The 21720-nt window shown below is 36.0% G+C and overlaps 1 protein-coding gene across 5 annotated transcripts in view; it reads right to left on the bottom strand.

The window, feature by feature from the left end:
- Positions 1-980: 980 nt before the first annotated feature.
- Positions 981-21720, bottom strand: part of ELOVL7 (ELOVL fatty acid elongase 7) — a 71120-nt gene continuing 50380 nt past the window's right edge. For all 5 annotated transcript variants that reach the window (XM_072958620.1, XM_072958619.1, XM_072958617.1 and 2 more), the window contains 6 exons: positions 17912-18102; positions 14480-14560; positions 13539-13595; positions 11095-11200; positions 6237-6373; positions 981-3704 (listed from right to left, as the gene is read on the bottom strand). In XM_072958620.1, the coding sequence (XP_072814721.1) occupies positions 3495-3704; positions 6237-6373; positions 11095-11200; positions 13539-13595; positions 14480-14560; positions 17912-18102 (782 nt within the window). In that variant the 3' untranslated portion in view covers positions 981-3494. The remainder of the gene's footprint in view (positions 3705-6236; positions 6374-11094; positions 11201-13538; positions 13596-14479; positions 14561-17911; positions 18103-21720) is intronic.

Below are 21720 nucleotides of genomic sequence, written 5' to 3'. Positions count from 1 at the left end.
AGCAACACAGATGGACCTAGAGACTATCATACTACGTAAGCCAGAAAGAGAAAGAAAAATACTATATGATATCACTTATACGTGGAATCTAAAAAAAAAAAAAGACACAAATGAACTTATTTACAAAACAGAAACAGACTCACAGACATACAAAACAAACTCATGGTTACTGGGGGAAAGGGAGTGTGGAGGGATAAATTTGGGCGTTCAGGATTTGCAGATACTAACTACTATATATAAGAAAGATAAGCAGCAAGGTCCCGCTATACAACACAGGAAACTATATTCAACATCTTATAATAACCCATAATGAAAAAGAGTATGTGTGTATATATATATATATACACACATATATATAAATTATATTCTTTGTCATGTATATAAGCTATATTCATATATATAAACTATATTGAATATAGTTTATATATAAAAGTTATATATAATATATGTAACTATATTTATATAGTTATATATACATTATATATATTAACTATATTCAATATCTTATGATAACCTATAATGAAAAAGAATATGAAAAGGTATACGTGTGTGTATATATATGTGTGTGTGTGTATGTGTGTATATATATATATATAAAACTGAATTACTATGCTGTACACCAGAAACTAACACAACATTGTAAATCGACTATACTTCAATTAAACACAAAAAACAAAAAAATTTAAATGCCTTCATGAAGCCTTCCTTGCTTGCTAAGTGCCAGGACTTTCACTTATATGGTATCTATCATTTATTGTCCCAGTAACATAATTGCCTTTGCCAGTCTGGGAGCTCCAACCTGTGGGATGTCCCAACTGGGTGGTAGGTATCTTTGTACTTTGTATCACACAGGGCTCTGAATATAGCAGTTGTACAACAAATGTATAACATGCTTTGGTTAAATGAGTATTCAGATTAAAAACCACCTATCTATGCAAACATATGCAGTTAGATTCCAAAATGAAGGACACACACACATATACATGTAACATCACAAATTTATTATAACACACAACAACCAAACCCAAACTTTGACAGTATCTACAGAGTTTCCCACTGTCTTAAAAATTTAACAGAAAAAAGGGATAATTGAAGAAATATAACCTCACAATCTTACAATTTATGGCACAATGCAGTCTGCTCAGTTAAAAATTTTACTCAATTTAGGACTGTAAATTGGAAATGCCCCATAGATACTTAAAATTTTATTTTTATATTTATTTATAATAGACATGTAAGTTCCAAAGGATTTATAGAACTTTATGTCATAAACCAGGTTTTGTAGCTGGGCTTTTATTTCTTAGGTAAGCAAGCTCAAAGCAACGAGGTCCTGAAAAGTGGATGAATCCCCAGCAGAAACTCCTTTAACAACACAATGCCTATCCAGTCCTACACCAAGTGATACCCATTCTGATCTGCTGATGTTCGTAGGGAGTTACTTCTACCAGCTGTGATCTCTTTTCATGTAGCGTTCTGGCTCTCCACCTCTAGTCACAGAAAGTAGAATGCAGCTGTATCACGTGTTGCTGCTAGTTCAGAGGCACCTCAAACATTTTAAAGACTATGAGAAGAGGTTGTTCAGCATAGGTCAGAAAGTATGCAAGAAAAGAAATCAAACTCTCCTGTTTTATCTTCTTTCATTTTTGCTTCCTTTTGGTTTTTGCCCAAAAAGTCTCTGGGTCTTTGGCAATTGTATGTGTGATAGCATTCGCCATACCTCCCCGTATTACTACAGGTTGGATCCAAAGAGCCAAAACAGGAAAACACTGAGGGAACCCTGAGATCTCAGAGAGAAAATTAGAACTTCTCTTTCTTTTATCTTTGCTTTCATGTTCTTTATTATTTATTTAAAAAAATGAAATTCTCCCCATTTATCAACCCTTATCTTCTCACACTGTAAGCAAGTGAAATCACTAAAGGTCACTTAATGGCAAATAACCTTATGAATTTGGTGAGTGTGAAGAGAAAAGGCCATGGTAGAGACTAATGGATTAGGAGGGAGACACCTAACACTGGGAGTTTACAGTTAGTACAATTAAGTATCACTGTGTGTTACACAGTAACTGGGGTACTAATTGCTTAAAGTTATACAAGTATAAGGAGTCCGTCAAAATCAAGAATAAATATAACAAGAAAAAAAAGCAATGAGGAAAAATTCAGGAACATCAATATTACTGCTTCTTGGGCAAAACTCTACTGATGAGTAGTTGGGTTCTCCAACAAGAAAACATGAGAAGAGAATTTCAGAAAATAGCCAATTATAAAGAAATGAAAGCTACACAAATGAATGTCCATCTTTCATTATATACTTCATAAGTTTGAAAAAAGATATGCAGGCTGCTAATCAATTCATAATTCTGGAAGATATTTTTGCAAGCAGTGAATCTGTAATAATTATTATGTTGTCTCTCACACTCTCTTTCTTTATGAGAGAGATCCCTATAACTAAATCTCCCTTGGATAATCTCTGTGCCACCACGTGCCTCCAGTTACTTCACAAGCCACTCTCATCCATCTCTGGAAACTGTGTATAACGTATACTGAGTGGTCTAAAAATCATTTAATGTGTGCTAATGATATGAACATTTATACGTCCAATCAATATATATTTAACCAAGATAATCCTTTAAACCATGAGAAGACGAGAAAGTGACATTACAATACTACCGACAACAGATTTTTTCCACTGAACCATGGAATACTTTTTCCATTGACAAATTCACCTCTTTACAGAAATACACAAAGTTCACTGTAAAACAGGAATAGCAACGTGTTTGTTAAGCCATCAGAACAATCCATTGTTTTCAAAATATTAACTTAACCTTAGTTTCAAGTGCACCCATATACTAACCTAAAGGATCATTACTTTTAAAGTTTACCCAACAAAAGTGTTGTGAAGAAGTCTTACAAGCAGAACTGGTGCCAGCTACCCAAGAGATCCAGCACAAATTATTGTTAGTGATTTTAACTGATAACTGATCAAAACTTCACTTAACGTTCATCCACATTAGCTCTTTAGAATGGGAATTTAACTCTAGAGTAAATATGGTGTTTTCTGAATATAGTCAACAAGCAACAAAGCCAGAGTCCACAGTTAGAGGTTTCCAGACCTAGCAGAAGGAATCTATTGTATGGAATGGACATTTGTCCATGCTCAAAATATCTAATGATATTTTTCATCTACACTGGACTTCTTTGAAGACTACTGTACTGTTTCATATCCTTCTTTCATTCTAAAAAAATGTATTAAATAAAACTTTTAGATTAGGTTTAAAAGCATCTGAAAAACTGGCTGCTTCAGGCTCTAATTATCAGACGACTTTACTATCTGGGAGCTTTGGGCTCTCAAATATCAGAAACCCCAATAACTTATCATAAAAATACAAGATCTTGATTTTGAAAAATATATAAAATGCACTGCACATGGAAATATCTCGATTGTCAAGGAAGACAAGATATCAGTCTAATTCATAGACTTATGTTGTGCTTGAATTTCAGTGATCTTTGTTTTTGCAGATTCCATTTTTCACAGTTTTGGGTAGCCTCTGACCTTTGGTGTAAGCACGGTACCAAAAATGGAGAAAGAGCAGCAGAAAGATGCACCCATAACTCATAATGACGTATAGAAAGACGGGAAACTGGTAGTTGCAATCCTCCATGAAAAAGAACTGGCCTATGTGGATGGTGACAATAACGAACTGGACCTAACAGATGAAAGAATGAAAAGTATTGTTCAGAGATGAAGAGTCACAATGGAGCAATTATTTAATGCATTCTTTGCCTGCTTATGTTTAAACACTCTCCAGCCACATCTAGCCTACTGTTGGACAGGGAATTTAATCTTTCAGTCTAGCCTCCATGGGAGTGATAGTGGGTGGAACACTGTCAAAAATGCAGATGGGAATTTGAAACTACTATTCAGTCCCAACAAAGTGCACAGCTCCAGGGGGTGCTATGTAAATGTCCCCGAGCGGAGCAGCGCTGCAGCTCTTTCCAACTCAGAAAACCATCAGTTTCTGACTTGAGTTTTTGACTGATGAAATGCACACACCCCTTTATGGCCTAATTTTCTAGGACAGTTTTGATCTCAAACTTTCTATCCTGTTGATAGACCAGATATTCTATTTGGGGAGAAATAAAAACATTTTAATTAGAGACCCATTAATTTTGTAGGAGCCAAAGCATCTCTGAGTCCTCATATCTGCCACCTATCCTAGATAAAAATATATCACAGACAAAATTATGTCCCATCTGCCAACTGCAGCAGAGAATCTGCAAGGGGTGAGTGAGCATTGGTGACCCTCCTAGCGATGCCCAAGGGCTGTGTGATCCAGAATGTTCTACACAGTCTTAAGAGGGACACATTCTGGGCTCATGTCCAGATTTTCTGGACATCTTTTTTCTCATAATTAAAAGGCAATGTGTTCTGTAGAAACTTTAGAAAAGTAAAAATCTATACCTAAAAATAAATTACAATTACCCACAATCCATTCTGTTATAACCATAGTTAAGATTTTCATCTAGTTTCTGTTATCATCATCAGCAGCAGCTTTCCTTGCATTATCTTAAGGCATGTTTAGGACATTCCTGTGCAGTGACTACAACTATTCCTCTCATTTTTGCAGATGAGGAAATCTTAGAAAACCTAAGCAATATCTTCAACATTCTCTGCAGGTATGTTTGTGTACAATCAAAATGTTTGAAATAATAATGAACAAACATCTATCCTTTTTTTATGTAAGTATTTTCTCACATTATGAAAAAGTATTTACAACATTTAAGAATATGTTAAGTGAAAAAAGCGTAATACAAAATTCTATACGCAATATAATACAAATCATGCAAAAAGCATACACACATATGCATAGAGGAGAAAATCCAAATGTGAATAAAATAAATCAGCCCTGATTATCCCTCAGTGGCAGAATTATGTTTGCTCTTCTTTCTCTCTGCTTATCTCACTTCACCACAATGAGCATATATTACTTTAAAATCACAAAAAAAAAAATTAAAAAGAAAGGAATTGTGAAATATTTCCATGACTTCATAATATTTTAAAGTAGGAATTTAAATAATTTATTTCACCATTTCCTTATGGTTGATTATTTAGGGTGTTGTCAACACTTTTTTGGATACAATAAACAACCTTGCAAGGATATGCTATGATACTGATTTAACATCCTGATACACTAAAACCTCACTCTCTCATCTGGGAGAACACACCATATGAATATGCTGGATTTCATTTAACAAGTTACAGAATTTTAATAGAAATTAAGCTTCAACAGGCTATCTACACCTAAATCCATACTTTCTCTTTAGTATTGATGGCAGAATATGACACTAATTTATTATAGACTGTAAGTCTGGAAATATGAGAATCATAGAATTCTTATCTTAACAGAAGACAAAATTTAAAGCAAATCATCATCTCAACCCATGGTTACTCTTCAAAAAAATTGCATGCCATGTATTTTTAGGATTCATGCTTGGAAAGTATTATTAGCTCTAAATTGAGTGCCTCTTCTCCTTTGAACACTGTTTACTTGAGGACAGTATTTAAACTGATGTTATCAGAAAAAGACACTTAGAGAGAAATTGTAAATAATTTTCATGACTTTGTAATATTCCAAAGTAGAAATTAAAATAACTTATTTAGCCACTTCTTTATAGTTGGTAGTTTAGGGTGTTTTCAACTCTTTCAGTATATATATGACACTACCACTCTACACCTTTAATCCCCACAGTACTTTCACTATTTGGTACAAAAAACAGGTTTATAATTGTTATTACTAGATAGGCGGCCCTACAGGAAGGCTCCTAAGTCCCTCAAAGTTACGTTCCCTGAGGGTCATTTAGCTCTACAATATGGAATTTCTAACTTCTAATTTAATATTATGCCTGTTGAGGTTTACATAACTTTGGATTATTTTGACCATAAATATATTTATTTTATATAAATGCATAAAATAGTATAAAATGGTATAAAGAAACACATGCTGGCTTAATTGACTGAGCCTCCTGGTTACTAAATGTGCTTTTATTTCAATAAAGTTCTTGACAAAGTTCACATAATACAGAAAAGGTGATGACAGGCTGCCATGTGGGGCCAGACACTTTATATCACTATGTTTTGTAAACCTTGTATTTTATTTAGTTAGTATCCTCGTTGATAAGGAAGACAAGTGACTCCAGTTTAGTTTCATATCTGGTTTTAAAGAAAATTCATTACTCACAAGCTGTAATGATGTCAAATACTTTTTCCACCACAGATATTTCTGGTAGGCTGGTCCCAGTGCACACAGTCCATAGTAGGAATACATAACTACATGTACAGCTGTATTCAGAAAGGCATGGAATGTTCCCAAACCACCTGGAAAAAGAAAGGTTGTAAAATGGGGGCACTGCTCCTTAAAATGAGATGTATTTTAATCTAAACTGAGGTTTTAGTATAATTTCTTTAATTCTAGCAGGAAGAAAAATAAATATATGAAATATCACTCTTGTTAAACAGCCATCAAATTAGATGGCGCTGGATAATACATTCATTTACTAAAATATAAAATACAAATCTTAAAAAATAAATTTAGCAAGTCTTTGTTCTGTTATAGCTTAACCTTAAGATGATCTTATGATTTAGATTTACTTTAACAAATTGAATTACCTTTTAAATATAATATACTGCTAAATAATAGTAATTAAATTCATTTTAGTGATGATTAACATATCTAAAGCACACGAAGCACATTAATCTTAAGTGTATAACTTGATGATTATTTCTATCTAACCAGGCACCTATGTAACCACCACCAAATTCAAGATACAGAACATTTCTGACACTATAATAGGTTCCCATGTGCCCTCTCCAACAATATACCTCTCCCAATGGAACTTTTATTCTGACTTCCATCATCAACTATTAGTTTTGCTTGTTATAAAACTTCATATAAAGAGAATTACACAAGATGTATTCTTTGTGGCTACCTCCTTTCCATAAACATACTGTGTTTAAGATTCATCTGTCTTGGTGTGTGTGTTAGTAGATTGCTATTTTACTGCTGTGTAGTATTACATGATATGAATGCATAATAACTTATTTGCCCATTCTCCTATTAAAAGACATTTGAGTTGTTTCCAACTGGGATTATTATAAATAAAGCCACAAGAATATTTTTCTACATGTCATTATGTGGAATCAAATTCAATTTTTGCACTCTCCATAATTTTCAATAAATATTTTCAGTGCCACAAAATTTTGGCAGTAAAACCACTGGCTGTTCATCAACTAATGAATTAGTTAACAGTGGAGGAAAAAAAACAAGGCTCTTCCCTAAGATGCACAGTCTAGAAGAATCTTCATTCTTTATGTGTAGCCTCATTCAGCTTAGTAATGTCGACCTGGAATTTAAATTTTTCTCTAAAATATTCTGTTTTCTTTATTCTAGAATTCTTTAATTTTAGAAATAAAGCAAAACCTCACAAATGTGCCTGCTTATGTTAGAGGAAGGACTGAATTCATGAACACTGAGTTATAGAAAGCTTAAAGCAAAATACAAACTTACTACTTTGAATATAGTCTTCTAAGAAGAAATGTCATAAAAACTGCTTCGTAGAAGAAATAGTTATTTTTAAAAAATCGTTCATAATTGCAGCAATGCTAGATACTTCTAAAATACTACCACTGCTAAAGTACCCCCTTAAAAGAACCTAATTTAAATAATTACTTTTAAGCAGTTTAACTATTCCCCTAAAGTCTCATTTATGCTATACTGCGCTTCATAAACTTGCCTCCCCTGAATAGAGGAAATTCACATTTCAGCTAATCTGTTAATTATCACAAATTTCAAGTCAGAAAAAAATGAATTAATGAAGCTTATTAACAACTTCACAGCCTATTATTTACATTTGGATTTGTCTTATTTCCCAAAAGAAACTTGAATAAATAAGTGTGGTGTGAAAACAACTTTTCTAGGGTAATTTAAAAATAGAAAAGTTGTCTATTTCTGATAGTTTAGGAATCAAACTGCTTAACATGGGGACAAGCCAAACACCTCAAGTCCACTGTTGTCTCACAATTACATACACACAGGAAATCTATTTCACGCTTGATAATGAACTACATCAGATAGAGCCTTTCTCACTAAGACACTTCTCCCATTTTTGGTAGAAGAGTTCTATTTTCCACTCAGAAAGCCTCACCATTTAAATATTCTAAAATAAGGTCTTATGAACAGGAATTTAAGAAAGCACTAATGTAGCTAAGAGTGTTTAGTAAGGCTTACTGATCAAAATAAGCTATCAAATAAAATTAACTTACTTATTTTCTCTAGTAATGATACTTATTTCTAATTTTTTCATTTTTAAATTTTTTTTAGCGGCGGAGGTAATTAGGTTTATTTTTTTATTTTAATGGAGGTTCTGGGGATTGAGACCATGACCCTGTGCATGCTAAGCACGCACTCTACCACTTAGCTGTACCCTCCTGCCTTAATAATGAATATTTTCTAAGTTATTTTAATGTTTATTCACAGAACAATCACATTTTAATTAGTAATGCTTTTCATATCTTCTTTGGAAGGATTTTCTAATAAAGTATTTTCTAAGCTTACTTTCTTCTTTATAACAGTTCTGAAAAGCAAACACCTCAGAATGAATTATAATTAGTACCATCACATTTTACTCCTTTGGTTTGGAAAAAATAAAGGAACCACCTGTGTAATTATCACAATTCTCCGTATCTGTGGAAGGGAATACATACATAATTAATATAAAAACCTGCCACAAAAATATTTTCATCATATTCAAAAGAAAAGCTGGCTTGCTATTATCCCAGAGAGGAAGACAATAGGCAAACAGGAAATTAAATATCAGATAGAGATCAGCTGTGCTCAAGTTTCTAAAAGGACAGTTTAAACTGGACAGTTTCATTCTAGGAATGAAAGCCAATGCCACACCACACTTCTGGAAATACTCAAGTCTTGCTGCTGTGCTTGTCACTGAACAGACATCAGGTGTACAAGTGTTTACTAGCGTCCACATGAGACTGAATAGAAGTGCCAACTTATGGAACACATGAGAGAGAAGAAAACATTATTTTCTACTGTTTACAATTTCTAAAGCAGAAGGGGGATCAAGGTGTAGACAATGAACCCATTGCAAAGTGCTTTATGTCCATGAACATGGTAACACTGAAAACTTGAGGCATAGTATACGTTTAAATGTTCATTACTGAAAACATCACTTGTTTTTGAAATGGAAGCCAGACTAACAATGTACTCAAAGATAGAAATCAGAAAAATGCTCAACTCTATTCTTCAAACAAAATTTATTTTTCCCATTGTAGAACTAACAGATAGTTAAACTAGAAAAATTAGAAAATACAGAGATGGATAAAGAAGGAGAGGGAGACCACTTTTGTCTCAGTTATTTCTAAATCACTGTATTTATGGGTATTATCTTCCTATAGATATTTTATTTATTTTTATTTTTCAGTGTTATAATAGAATATTCTGGTCTTATGAAAGAAATCTGAATAAATAAATTATAAGGATGTGAAAGCACTTTGTCTAGCATACTTTAAAAACAGAATAGTCAGAATAGGCATCTATCTCTGAAAATTTAGGAGTCAGGCTGCTTAACAGAAGATGAGTTAAATGTCTCTCAATAGCATTTGCATTTCACAATTATACACACAAGACATCACAACCATTCTATTATTGGATGTTTAGGTATCTTCTAACTTTCACCAACAGAAATAAGGTGTCAGAGAACATCACTGTTGGAAGAACTTGAGAGGCACAATATGCAAGTGAGAGAAAACAAAACATAGAAAGTAAAGATAAGTAAAATAATGGAGATTAAATAATATAACTACCTTTGATCTGTGAAATGGATACAAATGAGACTATCCTGTTATAATGTGAGTTTAGTTTTTAAATTAACATATGTACATTATAAGAAAAACAGCTACATTTATTTTAAAAAATCCTCAACAGATAAATGCCAATTTAGGGCAAGGAGATACCTCACATACTGGAAAATCCTACGTCCTTAGGCCATGGTAGGGACAGCCATTTTGGCTCCCTGAGGTTCTGGCTTATCCATGTCCCCGCATACACAGAGACATGCAGAATTTCCCTCCATGCGTAGGGAGTCTAAAACTCAAGCAGGAGTTTCTCAGTTGTGGTTTCTCTTCTCTTTGTCTTGCAAAGTCAGAATGCCCGATTGATGTGAGCTATTCACAGAAATGTCCAAGCATTCATTGCCTAGTATGGGTTGCAGGCCTATGCGAAGCCTTCTTAAATGTAAGAAACTGGCACAAATAAATGCCACAACTAACCTTTGCTAATAAGATAAGAATATATCCTTGAGGATATCCCTTATTTAAACTTTATGGATAGGGTAAGATTACTTACCTGCTTGTTATCTCATATTCTAGATGTTCAGAAGCATAAAACCAAAACTAATTAAAGACCCTTCTTGCCAAGCTTTTGAGTTAAACTACATTTGACCTAAAACACAGTATCAAGACATCCTTTAATATGGGAGAGTGCTTGGTGAGGGGGAACAACCTCAATCTGACCCATCTTCTTTAAAGCAAATAAATAATATAAAGAAAATCAAGTTGTTCTGGAGATGGGATGTGTATCAGTTTTTGGAAATTTGGAAACAAAGAAGACCCAGAACTTGAGATAAATACTGTAACTTCCTGGAAACATACGAGGAATAGTTATCTAACTATATTCCTATAAACCCAAGGTTTTTACATTTTTATTTGTTTATTATTTATTTATTGAAAGAAATTTAATACTACTCTATAGGAACAGAATAAAATCCAATCAAAACAACTAAAGGATATGTGTAGAAGCCTATACCCAAAGTTCACGCACATTTAAGAGTATGGGGTAGGGGAGGGATCTAGTTTGGAGTCCTATGTTTATGTCTCAGATAATTAATGAAAGTCAGAAGTTTGATTAAAGTAATTCTTTGACGTTTTGAGATTCTTTTAAATCACAGTTAAGAACAGAATTTATGCTTACAGCATACAGAAATATTATCATTTATAACACATGATCCCAACTCTCCCTTGGCTACCTGCAGCAAATTTGACTCCAAACCACCAGGTCCATGGCATGATGGTATGATGGAAGACATGCAGGAAAGTCACTTGACTATTTTTCTTACGTAGAACAAAAAAGATCTGAAATAATTTAAAGAAAATCAAGTTCATATAAACCATGCAATAATTTATCTAGTGTTACAAAGTGAAAACTATTTCATGTTGTAATGTGCTTTGAAAGAATTGGCTTATAGAAGGCTTACAGAAGCTGCTGATTCTTTAAGGGGCAGCTCAAAAGCGAATTAGTAGGAGAGAACTTAGGTATGATGCTTAGTCAAGGAAGAACCAAACAACGGGTGAAAAAATATTATGTGTAGACTTAAAATCAAAGGTACAAAGTGAAGAGTATGACCAAAAATTATTGAAAAAATGTTACTGGTAAAAAAAATTCTGTGAATTTTGACATATATGGGAAAGCAGAGATGTTTAAGTCCTAGGACTGGAATTCTATGTTGCTCCTTCACATATCCTGCTAATTCAGATAAGGGATCAAGCAAACTGAAAGAGAACTTGAAGCAAGTCAAAAGTTAGACAATTATTACTAAAGAAAGATGAAGAAGGACATACTTGAAGAGTTAATAGGGGAAACAGGATGGAAAAGAAAGCAAAGCTGCTTAGGAAAAATGAGAAGGGCAACCAAAGCACCAACTAGGTTGAAACCCAGTGGTTTACAGAAACTCTATGAACAAACAAAGATGTAGGATAGGAAGGCTGTGGGGGGGGGGGGAATTTTTTTTTTCCCAAAAAACATTCAAAAGCAGAATTAAGTGTTCAAAAATATTCAAAACTCAGAAGATCAGTTATGAGTTAGACTTCTAAATAGGGGACTAAACAGAGTAGCAGAAACAAAAGTATTCATAAGAGTATCTGAGAAACATGGTTCAGAGGACATAGAGGCAGCAACAGTTTCCTTACAGAACCTGGCACTGAGAACATGCAAAGCAGAAACCATGAAGCCAAAATGCATTTGCTTATGCACATGGAGGAAGGCAACGTGGTGCAACAGAAAAAGCCATAAACCAGCAATTTGGGGTCCCAGTCCCAGTCAGTAGTGGCATTCCTCTGGGTGAGTCTTGTAACTTTCTGGCTTCCATTTTTTTTTTTTTCCAGATTGAGTGCTCTGAGCTAGATCAGTGGTTCTCAACCCTGTCTGCATATTACAATGTCTGAGAAGGTTTTTTGTTTGTTTGTTTGTTAGCTTTTAATGGAGGGACTGGGGATTGAACCCAGGACCTCCTGCACTCTACCACTGAGCATACATACCCACCAGCTCTGGTTGGTTTTTTAAATAGCCACGCATGATCTCTAAGTCTAGACTTTCTGACTCCAAATCTCTGTGGGTGGGACGCAGGTTTTTGTTTTCTAATGCTATTAAGTCTACAGCACCACAGGATTGAAAACCACTGGACCACAGCAGGGGCTCTTAAAGTCAACAGCAATTACATCATTTGAGAACTTGACAGAAATGCAAATTCTTGAGCCCCACCCGAGACCTACTGAATCAGAAATTCTGAGGGTGGGGTGCAGGCACATGTGTTTTTAACAAGTTCTCCTGGTGATTCTAATGAATGCTAAAGTTTGGGAACCTTGGGATTCTATACTCACTAAATTCTCCTTTCTAATTCTAACATTTTGTGCAGCCAGCTGAGAAGGTAAAGCATGTTGAGATTTGCTACAAGAAATGTAGTTGTATATATTCTGAAGAGAGAACACACTTATCAGTCTTACATCCAGAACTGATTCCAGACAACTAAGATCCACATGCCACAAAGATACAACGGATATCCAACTTTCCTTTGTTTCTGGAAACAAATTGCAGAGCTTTCTCCTCTCATCCTGGATCCTAATTTGTGGCACTTGCTTCTCCCAGGGCCCCGTCACTCAAAGTCAGAGTTGATGCACAGGAAGGAAGAAGACCCAGGAAGCATGGACTTCAGAAAAGCAGCTGGAAACAGTTTTGATATTACCAAAATTACTGATAAGTTACCCAAGGGTAACTTAATATTCTAGTGTAAGTTTATGAATCTTGAAGCATTTATTCTTTTAAAGGAGTATGAATGACACAGTACTTTGATACAGAGAACGAAAGGTATTCCCTGCTTCTTGCTTCCTGAACTTCACAAAACAACTGTCATCAGTCTTTATAAAGATGCACAGTTTTGTAGTGTATGTGACAGTTACATTCTTATCTTAGCCAGATGTGTAGATACATAAGAAAATATTTTGGCGTTTGCAAGAGACTGAAAAATAACTTCATCCTATCTATTCTCTAAAATTGCTGATAATAAAAAGTAAAAGATAATAGTAGGTCTGCCTGAGAAAGAGAGATAACCAAAGTTACCAGACAACTGAACACTCACAGTTTATTGCTTTCATTGAAACATCAAACATTTATCAAATATGGTGACTACATACTCACAGTATCTAATAGCTCAAAAAATTTGGAGACGTAATAAAGCCAGCAGGTGCGTACCATCTGCAGAAACACACAGAGATATGAATTTTATTTTTTTTAACATAGAAGAAAACTTTATTTTTTCTAATTTTGGCAAAATTCACATTACATAAAATTTGCCATCATAACCATTTTTAAGCAGACAATTTGGTGGCATAAAGTACATTCACATTCTTGTGCAACCATCACCACCATCCCATCCAGAGAACTCTTTTCCGCTTACAGGACTGACACTCTGTACCCATTAAATAAGTCCCCATCTGGGAATCCAGCCCCTGACAACTACCATTTTACTTCCTGTTCTCTTGATGTGACTACTCTATGGACCTCATACAACAGAATCATACAGTATTTGTTTGTCCCTTTGTGCCTAGATTATTTCACTTAGCATAATGTCCTCAAGGTTCATCATGTTGTAGCAGGTGTCAAAATTTCCTTCCTTGTTAGGACTGAATAATATTCTGTTGTATGTATATTCTACAGTTTATTTATTCATTTGTCTAATAATGGACATGGGTTGCTTCCATCTTTTGGCTAATGTGAAGAATGCTACCAACATAGGTGTACAAATATCTCTTTGAGTCTCGGCTTTCAATTCTTTAAGTACATATCCAAAAGTGGAATTCCTGGATCACACGGTAGTCCTGTTTTTAATCTTCTGAGGAACCAGATATAAACTTACTTTTAAATCCAAGAAATTCAAAAAGAAAAGCACTAGTCTTCATTTTACAGAAAACTATACACCTTTGATTTTTTCTTATAATGTTTTAGCTTTTTTCTTAACATATACAACCTGATAATTGAGTCATTTACTCATTCTGATTTCACATTCAGTGTTTACAAATAGAGCCCCCAAAGGTTTAACATTGATTTTGAGATACAAGTTTTTCCAAAGAGAAACCTACCCTCAATGCTGTAGGCGATCGTGAATAGTCAACAATTTCACATCGAAATGAATAACCTGTGCCCCAGCCAGACATCACAAACTGCAAGAGAGCACACACATGTTAAAGAAGGAAGCATTTTCTCAACAGCTACAACAAAGGAAATTATGACCCGCTGAGTCAGCAGTCAGTGCAGAAGGAAAGGTGGGTGAGAACAGTTACAAACCAGGAACTCGCTTGATATCAAAGCATCAAGAATTTTCTGAATCGTAAAGTCATATTTATATAAACTGTGTTCTGACTAAAATGGCTGGTTCTTGGAATGACTATTCTAATACAATGGAGAAAAAAACACTAGGGATGTTTTGTTTAAACAGCAAATACTGGTAGGTAATCTACCTTGTGTATATCTATATGTGTCTGTGCCTATGTTTGTGTACTCTGAAGGAGGTGACTGAGTCTGAATTCAGTCTTTTCTGATGATTTCCAATCGTTGCAATTAGTCAATACACAAATGGGCAAATCAACTTTCTCAGTGTACTCTTCTGATGACCACAACAACTGGGTTTTTCCTGTCTTGGCTAGTAGATGGAATGTGAAGTGGTTGTCTATGGCTTTTAAATCAAGATTGACCAAACACAAGACTCACATGTTGGTTTTCCTTTAGATTCCCATGACAAGTAAGAGATGAAAATATTAACACTAGAGTGCAGTCTGGCAAGCCTTAATTCCAACACACCCACAAAGTGACCTTAGACTAGTGGTGAGAAGAAAAGGCCCATTATTGATAAGTCTGAACCGTAATTCAAAGAGTATATTGACATTCTTTCAGTTTGATAGTGGGAAGGTTTCCTTTTCAAATACTATCTGAAAATGTAAAGCTAAGGACTCTACTTTAAAATTAATGTATATATTAAATGGTTGGCTTAATTTAGGGTTCTGACGATATGACCAGTTCTCTGCCATCCTATTTTCACAGGCGCCAACATCTTCCCTAGAACGTCTTCTCTTTCAGCATAATAATTATATCATGTCCTGCCACTGAAGTACATTTCAAGTTTCAATTTTTAATTACTATTAAAGCTGAAATGACAACTTCACGATAAATTAACTCCTAAAGGCAAAAGCTTGTCAGGCATTATCAGAATGAGATTTTAATGGTGAAAAGAAAAGAAACAAGGGAGAAAGAAAAACCATTTAGACTACGGTATTTAAAAACACACTATCCTTTTTTGATATTAGCTCCTAACTTGATTTTTAATAGAATTTAATCACACTGTTAACTTTGTAAGCTATGAAATCTTGAAAATTAAGATTCAGGAAAGTGTAAGACACATCTCCTGGGTGAGAAAAATATCTTACAGAAACAAGTATATTAATTGTCTGAAAGGAACAAGGGAATGTGGGACAGAAGTAGTTAATTCTGTTTTACAAAATCCTGATGTGTCAGTGAATGTCTTCATATTCTCTTGCACTTGGACTCACTTCTGACTGATGCAAGTAACACTCTAAGTCCATTTACTCAGCCTGGGATGACCGATCCCCCACTTTGCCCTACCCCCCAAACAAGGGCCGCGCTAAACAGGAGAAGCTGTGTGATGTGGTGGCTTCTGTGGGGTCTTCACTGCTCTCTCTTCATTAGTGTCTGACGGGTGCAAAGTATCTAACACCTTCAAACCATCAGTACACAATAAGGCAAGTGGGTTCTGGTAGTCTGATGCACTCCCTTTTGCCTTGTCTGTATTTGCCCCAACGTTCCTAGTGGAGGTATACACTCTGTATACCAAATGGAGTCATGTTCCACCCAATAAACCATGTGTTCTGACGTGTCCTGGAGGTGACAAGCTGCTCAGCTGTCAAAAGTCTCTGCTTAAACAGAAAGTGGAACTTCATGCTCTCCAGATACTAAGTTTAAGAACATTCCAAAAGTCTGTAGAGCTTTTGACGTATGTGTCTCCACTTCAGGCTTTCACAAAGGAAAAGTAATAATTTATATTTTACAGGTAATAACCCCCAAAACTGGTATATAAGTAACTCCAGTATTAGTGGTTAATGGGAGATAGAAACTCTCAGATTCAGATATTTTCAAATCTTTTATTATAATTACTAAAATAGGAACCAAAACTTACTGGTTATAATTGGATTCCCTCCTGAGAAATATATTTGGGGACATTACATTGAATGACACAATCAGACACAGAGTATAAAGGGACCTGAGAGACACCTTGGTTCAATCTTGATTCTTTAAAATGAGAGAACTGAGACCTAGTGACGTTAAGAGACTAGCTCAAAATTAGGTAGTTAGTAGTATAACTGGGACTAACTAGTCCCTGGTCTCCTGGCTTTCAGGCCTTTTCTTAGCACTGTCCTATAGTAGGTTATATTCTATCTCTGATAACCTGCTAAAAGCGTGTACTTTTGCTGCTCCTCATCTCTACTCTATTACTTCTTCTCTTTCAGTTGCTTATGCTCCAGAAAGGACAGTAAGATGACCTGTGAATTAATTTTGGAAATAAAGTAGAAGGCAGCAAGGTAAGTCCGGACTTCAGAGAGGCCTGTGAGAAATGAGGCCAGAGCAGATTTAAGGTGATCCGATCAGGTAGATCTGTGGCAGGAATCAGGTTGGAAGGATGCACATGCAGAGGCCCGAAATGTTGAGAGAAGCCAGAGAGGTCAGGCTAGGCCCTCCTGAGTCCCAGGTGTTAGGAAGCACAGGCTGTGCAGCAGAGGAGGAAAGTAAGGAGCAGAGGATGAGGAAGCTGGCCAGCACTGGAAAAGCAGCAAGGACTCCCAGGAAAGCAGGTAAGAGAGGGTGGCTGAGACCTGTTATCAGCAGAGTGGGAGACAAAGAATTCTTGAGTCTGCTTTTAGGTCATGGAAGAGCTCCATCTCTCTTACTGGCAAGTAAGGGACAGCTTCCCTCACCTGCTGCTTTGTATGAGTCTAAGCTCCCTATCCCCCCAAAGCCCAGCTAAACCAAACCAAAACAGTCCACTTCTTACAGCTTATCAGGGCAAGCAGAAACAAAAGGTTCCTCCCATGATGATGACAACTCATTACAAACTCAGATGAGCTCTGGTATCAGACAGACCTGGATTCAAACATTAGCCCTCCACCTACCAGCTACACTACTTTGAGTGAGTTACTTAATTTCTGCAACTGAGTTTCCTTAAAACCAACATTTATGGATTCACTCAGTTGTCTTTTATGATAAACTATGTGCAAGTCCCTAAACTTCATGTTAATTTTTCTCACTACCCATGAGGTAGACCATACTAAATATTTGGTCTATACATCACAATTTTTTGGCAAATATCGGTTCTAGTGAGCTAAGTTTCTGAAACCCCTTGAATCTTGGAGAGTTACCCTTGCAGTCATAACAAGAAACATCATGACAGTTAAACACAAAGACTCAGGCAGAATTCTCCCATGAGGAATACTGAAGACACTTGCCTCATAACACATATACACAGAAAAGAGTACTATGAGAAAATTGTACGTTATCATCACTTTCTTGAGTTCAAAGGGCTTTCGATTCTCCATGAGCTTTGGTCCCAGAGAAGTGACAAAATAGACATAGAGTCCCAGGATGATGGTGTGTGGCAGAGGCGAGGACATGAAGAGCCAGTCTTCAACTCTTGGATCTAAGGGAAAAACAAGATGTAAGTGCACATCCATTTAGTGGAGTGGTAAATGACAGCAGCCAGCATTTAAGTGAGCACCTAGAAGGTAATGTTGACAGTGAACTGTCTGGTCAGTGATCACCCCAATAGTCAGGAATTGTAAAGGGAAATCACCAGGGATAGTGATGGGGCTGGAAGGAGTAACCCTGGGCTTCAAGGAGCAAATGGAGGTAGTGGTTACCAGAAACCAGTAGAGAGTTATGCGAAGAACCCCCCAGGTAAGGAGCTGTGACCTTCGGTTGAGGGATTTAGCCAGCACAAGCCAATCCTGGAAGTAAGGAGCCAGGGGAATCAATATCCCAGCCCCACCTCCTCCCTCTAATTCAGTGGGGCTCTCCATTAGCTGAACCCAACCAGAAACCAGAAGGCAGGGGAGCAAGCCCATGGATACAGTCTACTGGTCATTCTCCAGGGCCCAGCACAGGCTACAGAGTGGATCTAGAGAAGAGAAGACATCGAGTAAAGTTTTACCATCCATCTACAACCATAAGTAATATGTCAAGGTTCTCCATCCAGACATTCTTTTATACATAAAACTATGTCCAGGTTTGCTATTTCTTAACTTTCTTCTTCCCTCAGGAAAAGTGGGACATTTCCATATATACTGTGTCATAGAATTGAAAGGGACATTAGCATCATTTAAGTATCTAAAGTGTGGGCAAACCAACCTGACATTTTAAGCAAAAAAACAAAAACAAACAAAAAACATAATAGCCTCACAATTGTTAAAAAGAAATTCCTACGGTCACTGCTAGTTCCAAGCCAGGAGAATTAGACCAATTAAAAATTGCAACTCAAGAGGAAATGTGATTAATTCTATAACCTTAAGAAGTTCACATGCAATTTTCCTAAATTGTCTCATGAAGCCAGAATAGTACAAAGGAAAGGAAGTATGGACACGTTTCTAGGTGCATCTGACTCAAAACTGAGTCTTGACTAACCTTAGGTTGCTATTTACCATCACCCTTGTTACCTGGAAAAGAAGAGTGGGCAAATATAGCCCTTGCTCATTGCTAGTGATATAACCAATTACTGAAAAACACTGAAATATCCTTGAAAATCTGGCTTCTTACCCAATGCAAAAATTTCTTCAATAGACTCCATGATTGATGACTCACTTGGCCTCAATTTTATTGCTGGAAAGCTCACATTTGATTCCTAAGTGATCTTGGATATGGCTGCAGCTATTAATGATGGTTTATTCCATACTGAAATGGACTTCCCTCAAAAATACTGACAGATGCCCTATCTCAAAATAAATAAGCTCAAAGTCAGCTCTAAGATGGACCCGAAAATATTTAGAAATTTAAAATATGATAAAGAAAGTCCCATAAACAAGTAGGGAGAGAAAAGGAGACAAAATACTTGGGAGAAAAATGAGTTTGTTCCTTATCTTGTATCCTGTCTAAGCATGTTCCAAAATATGCAATGTAAGAAAGATATTTAAAGTCTTTCCACAAAAAGTGGGGAAAGGCTACTAGGAATGCTAAGTTAAACAAGGTGCTTTTTTGCAGGATTTCTTAGTGCATCGTGTTTGTCGTGAATTGCTAAGATGAGGATGGTGGTATGCAGCATTCCTCAAACTTCCTTGGCCATGGAGCCCTGATTTCTTTCTTTCTTTTTTTTTTTTTTTTTTTTTTGGTAGAATACCATTTAACACCTTGTGGAACTAACGCTCTGTGGAACACACTTTAGGAAAGATAGCCCTCTTTGCTAAAATAAATGTATAAATGAACCATCAAAATTAAGCAATGATAGGAGAAGAGCAACAGGATCAGATCACTTTGAGATCTAGTAAGGAGGCAGAAAATACAACATTGTATAAACAGTCAAGTATGGGGAATGAGAGACAGGTGGAGGTGAAGGAAAACATTGAGTTTTTGTTTTGTTTTGTTTTGTTTAGATAACTCTGCTGTTACTGAGATTAGGAATACAAGGTAAGGAACAAGACTGGTCAGGGAGAGATGGCTTATGTTATAGAACATTTTACACCTGGGGTGCCTGTAAAACATTCATAGGGAGACCCCCCAAAGGCACCTGGATATATGGATCTGGAATTAGGAGAGAGATCTGGGCCAGAGATATAGCTTTGGAGGTTGTCATCACATAAAAGATGAACCCAAAAAAGGAGTGAATCTAGCTTAGGAAAAGTGGGCAGAGCAAGGAGAGTAAGTGACTGAAGTCAGAATCTTGAGGACTCAACATTCAAAGGAGGAGTGGTAGAAGAGGAAACTAGAGAAGACTGGGAAGGAGCAGCCAAAGAGGTAGAAGGAAAACCACAAAAGTGAGGAATCTTGGAACCAGGGGAAGGGTGAACTTCTGAAAAGAGTCAAGGTATCAAATGTGGCAGAGAGGTAATGGAAAATGTGGGCTGAGAAGTGTCTCCGGATTGATGCTCTCAGCAGGAACACTTTCAGTAAAGTTTCATGCACAAAAAGGAAACTCAGCAAAAGTTTGCTGATGTTCATATGAACACAAAGTTCTCAAAATTTGAAAAAAATTTATATCAAGATCGTCACAGTTTTAAATCAGGAAAAGCTTTGAAATCAACCCCCCCAGGTACACATCACCCAGGTCTTTTATTGCTTCTATTAGTTCCCCTTCTTCCTTTTAACAAGTTTCCCAGGATATATGGGTGCCAAGTACAATTAAAAAGGTCACAAGGAGCCCTAGCCTCAGGCCCGTAACTCACCAGGGAAGTCTCAGTAAAGAAAAGTTCCCACAAAACTGGGGACCAAGGGATAGAATTAGAACTGATCAAACTTTGATCGATTTCTTCCAACAGTGGGTAATCCAAACCTTAGATATATGAATATCATAAGCCATATTAAAATGTCTAGTTTTTATCTCCAACGAAGTAAGGACTTAAAACCAGTACCAAAAGACGACTTGTAGAAGGATGGTAACATTATCACCTTTGGATGGTGACAATATAGATGATTTTTTTCTTTCTCTTTATAAGAAATTTTAAATGGTTCTCTTATTAATAGACATCACAGGTATGATTGAAAGCTAGTTTTTTTCCCTTTTGTCAGTAAAGGAATTCCTGAATTAGAGATACTTTATTTTACTCTTTTATTGGCTCAGCAGGGGCGGGGTTGAGGGGTAGATATCAAATGACATTATCTTTCTGTTCTTCCACTGGCAGTAGGAAAAAAAAAAAGCCAGGAAAAGCATGCTGGGCTGGCTCAGGAAGCAGAAGAAAATAATTTAAATAAATCACTTTTTCCTGTAATTTAACATTTTAAGCAAACTTTTTTTTTTAAGACTCTGAGTGTGACTTTCAAGTTCTATAGACTTTTTAAAAATCTTATCTTTTGGGAAAAGCTGGTTAATTAAATTTCATGTTATTTTCAAAGAAATAACAGAACAAAACACCAAGGTTTTTAATCCTATTTCACCAAAGCTCTGGAGTGTGCCAGTTGGCACTCCGATCCTGGTTCACTGACTGATTATGTGACCTGGGGCCAATGACTTAACCTCTCTGTGCTCTGTTTCCTCATCTGTGATTTGGGCATGAAACAGCATTCATCTTGTAGAGGATTTAGTGACTGATTACATGTAAAGAGCCTGGCACAA

This window comes from Vicugna pacos, chromosome 3, assembly GCF_048564905.1.
Source record: "Vicugna pacos chromosome 3, VicPac4, whole genome shotgun sequence".
NCBI classification, from domain to species: Eukaryota; Metazoa; Chordata; class Mammalia; order Artiodactyla; family Camelidae; genus Vicugna; species Vicugna pacos.
The sequence above is the reverse complement of the archived record's forward strand: the minus strand, read 5'-3'. Positions and strand labels throughout refer to the sequence as shown.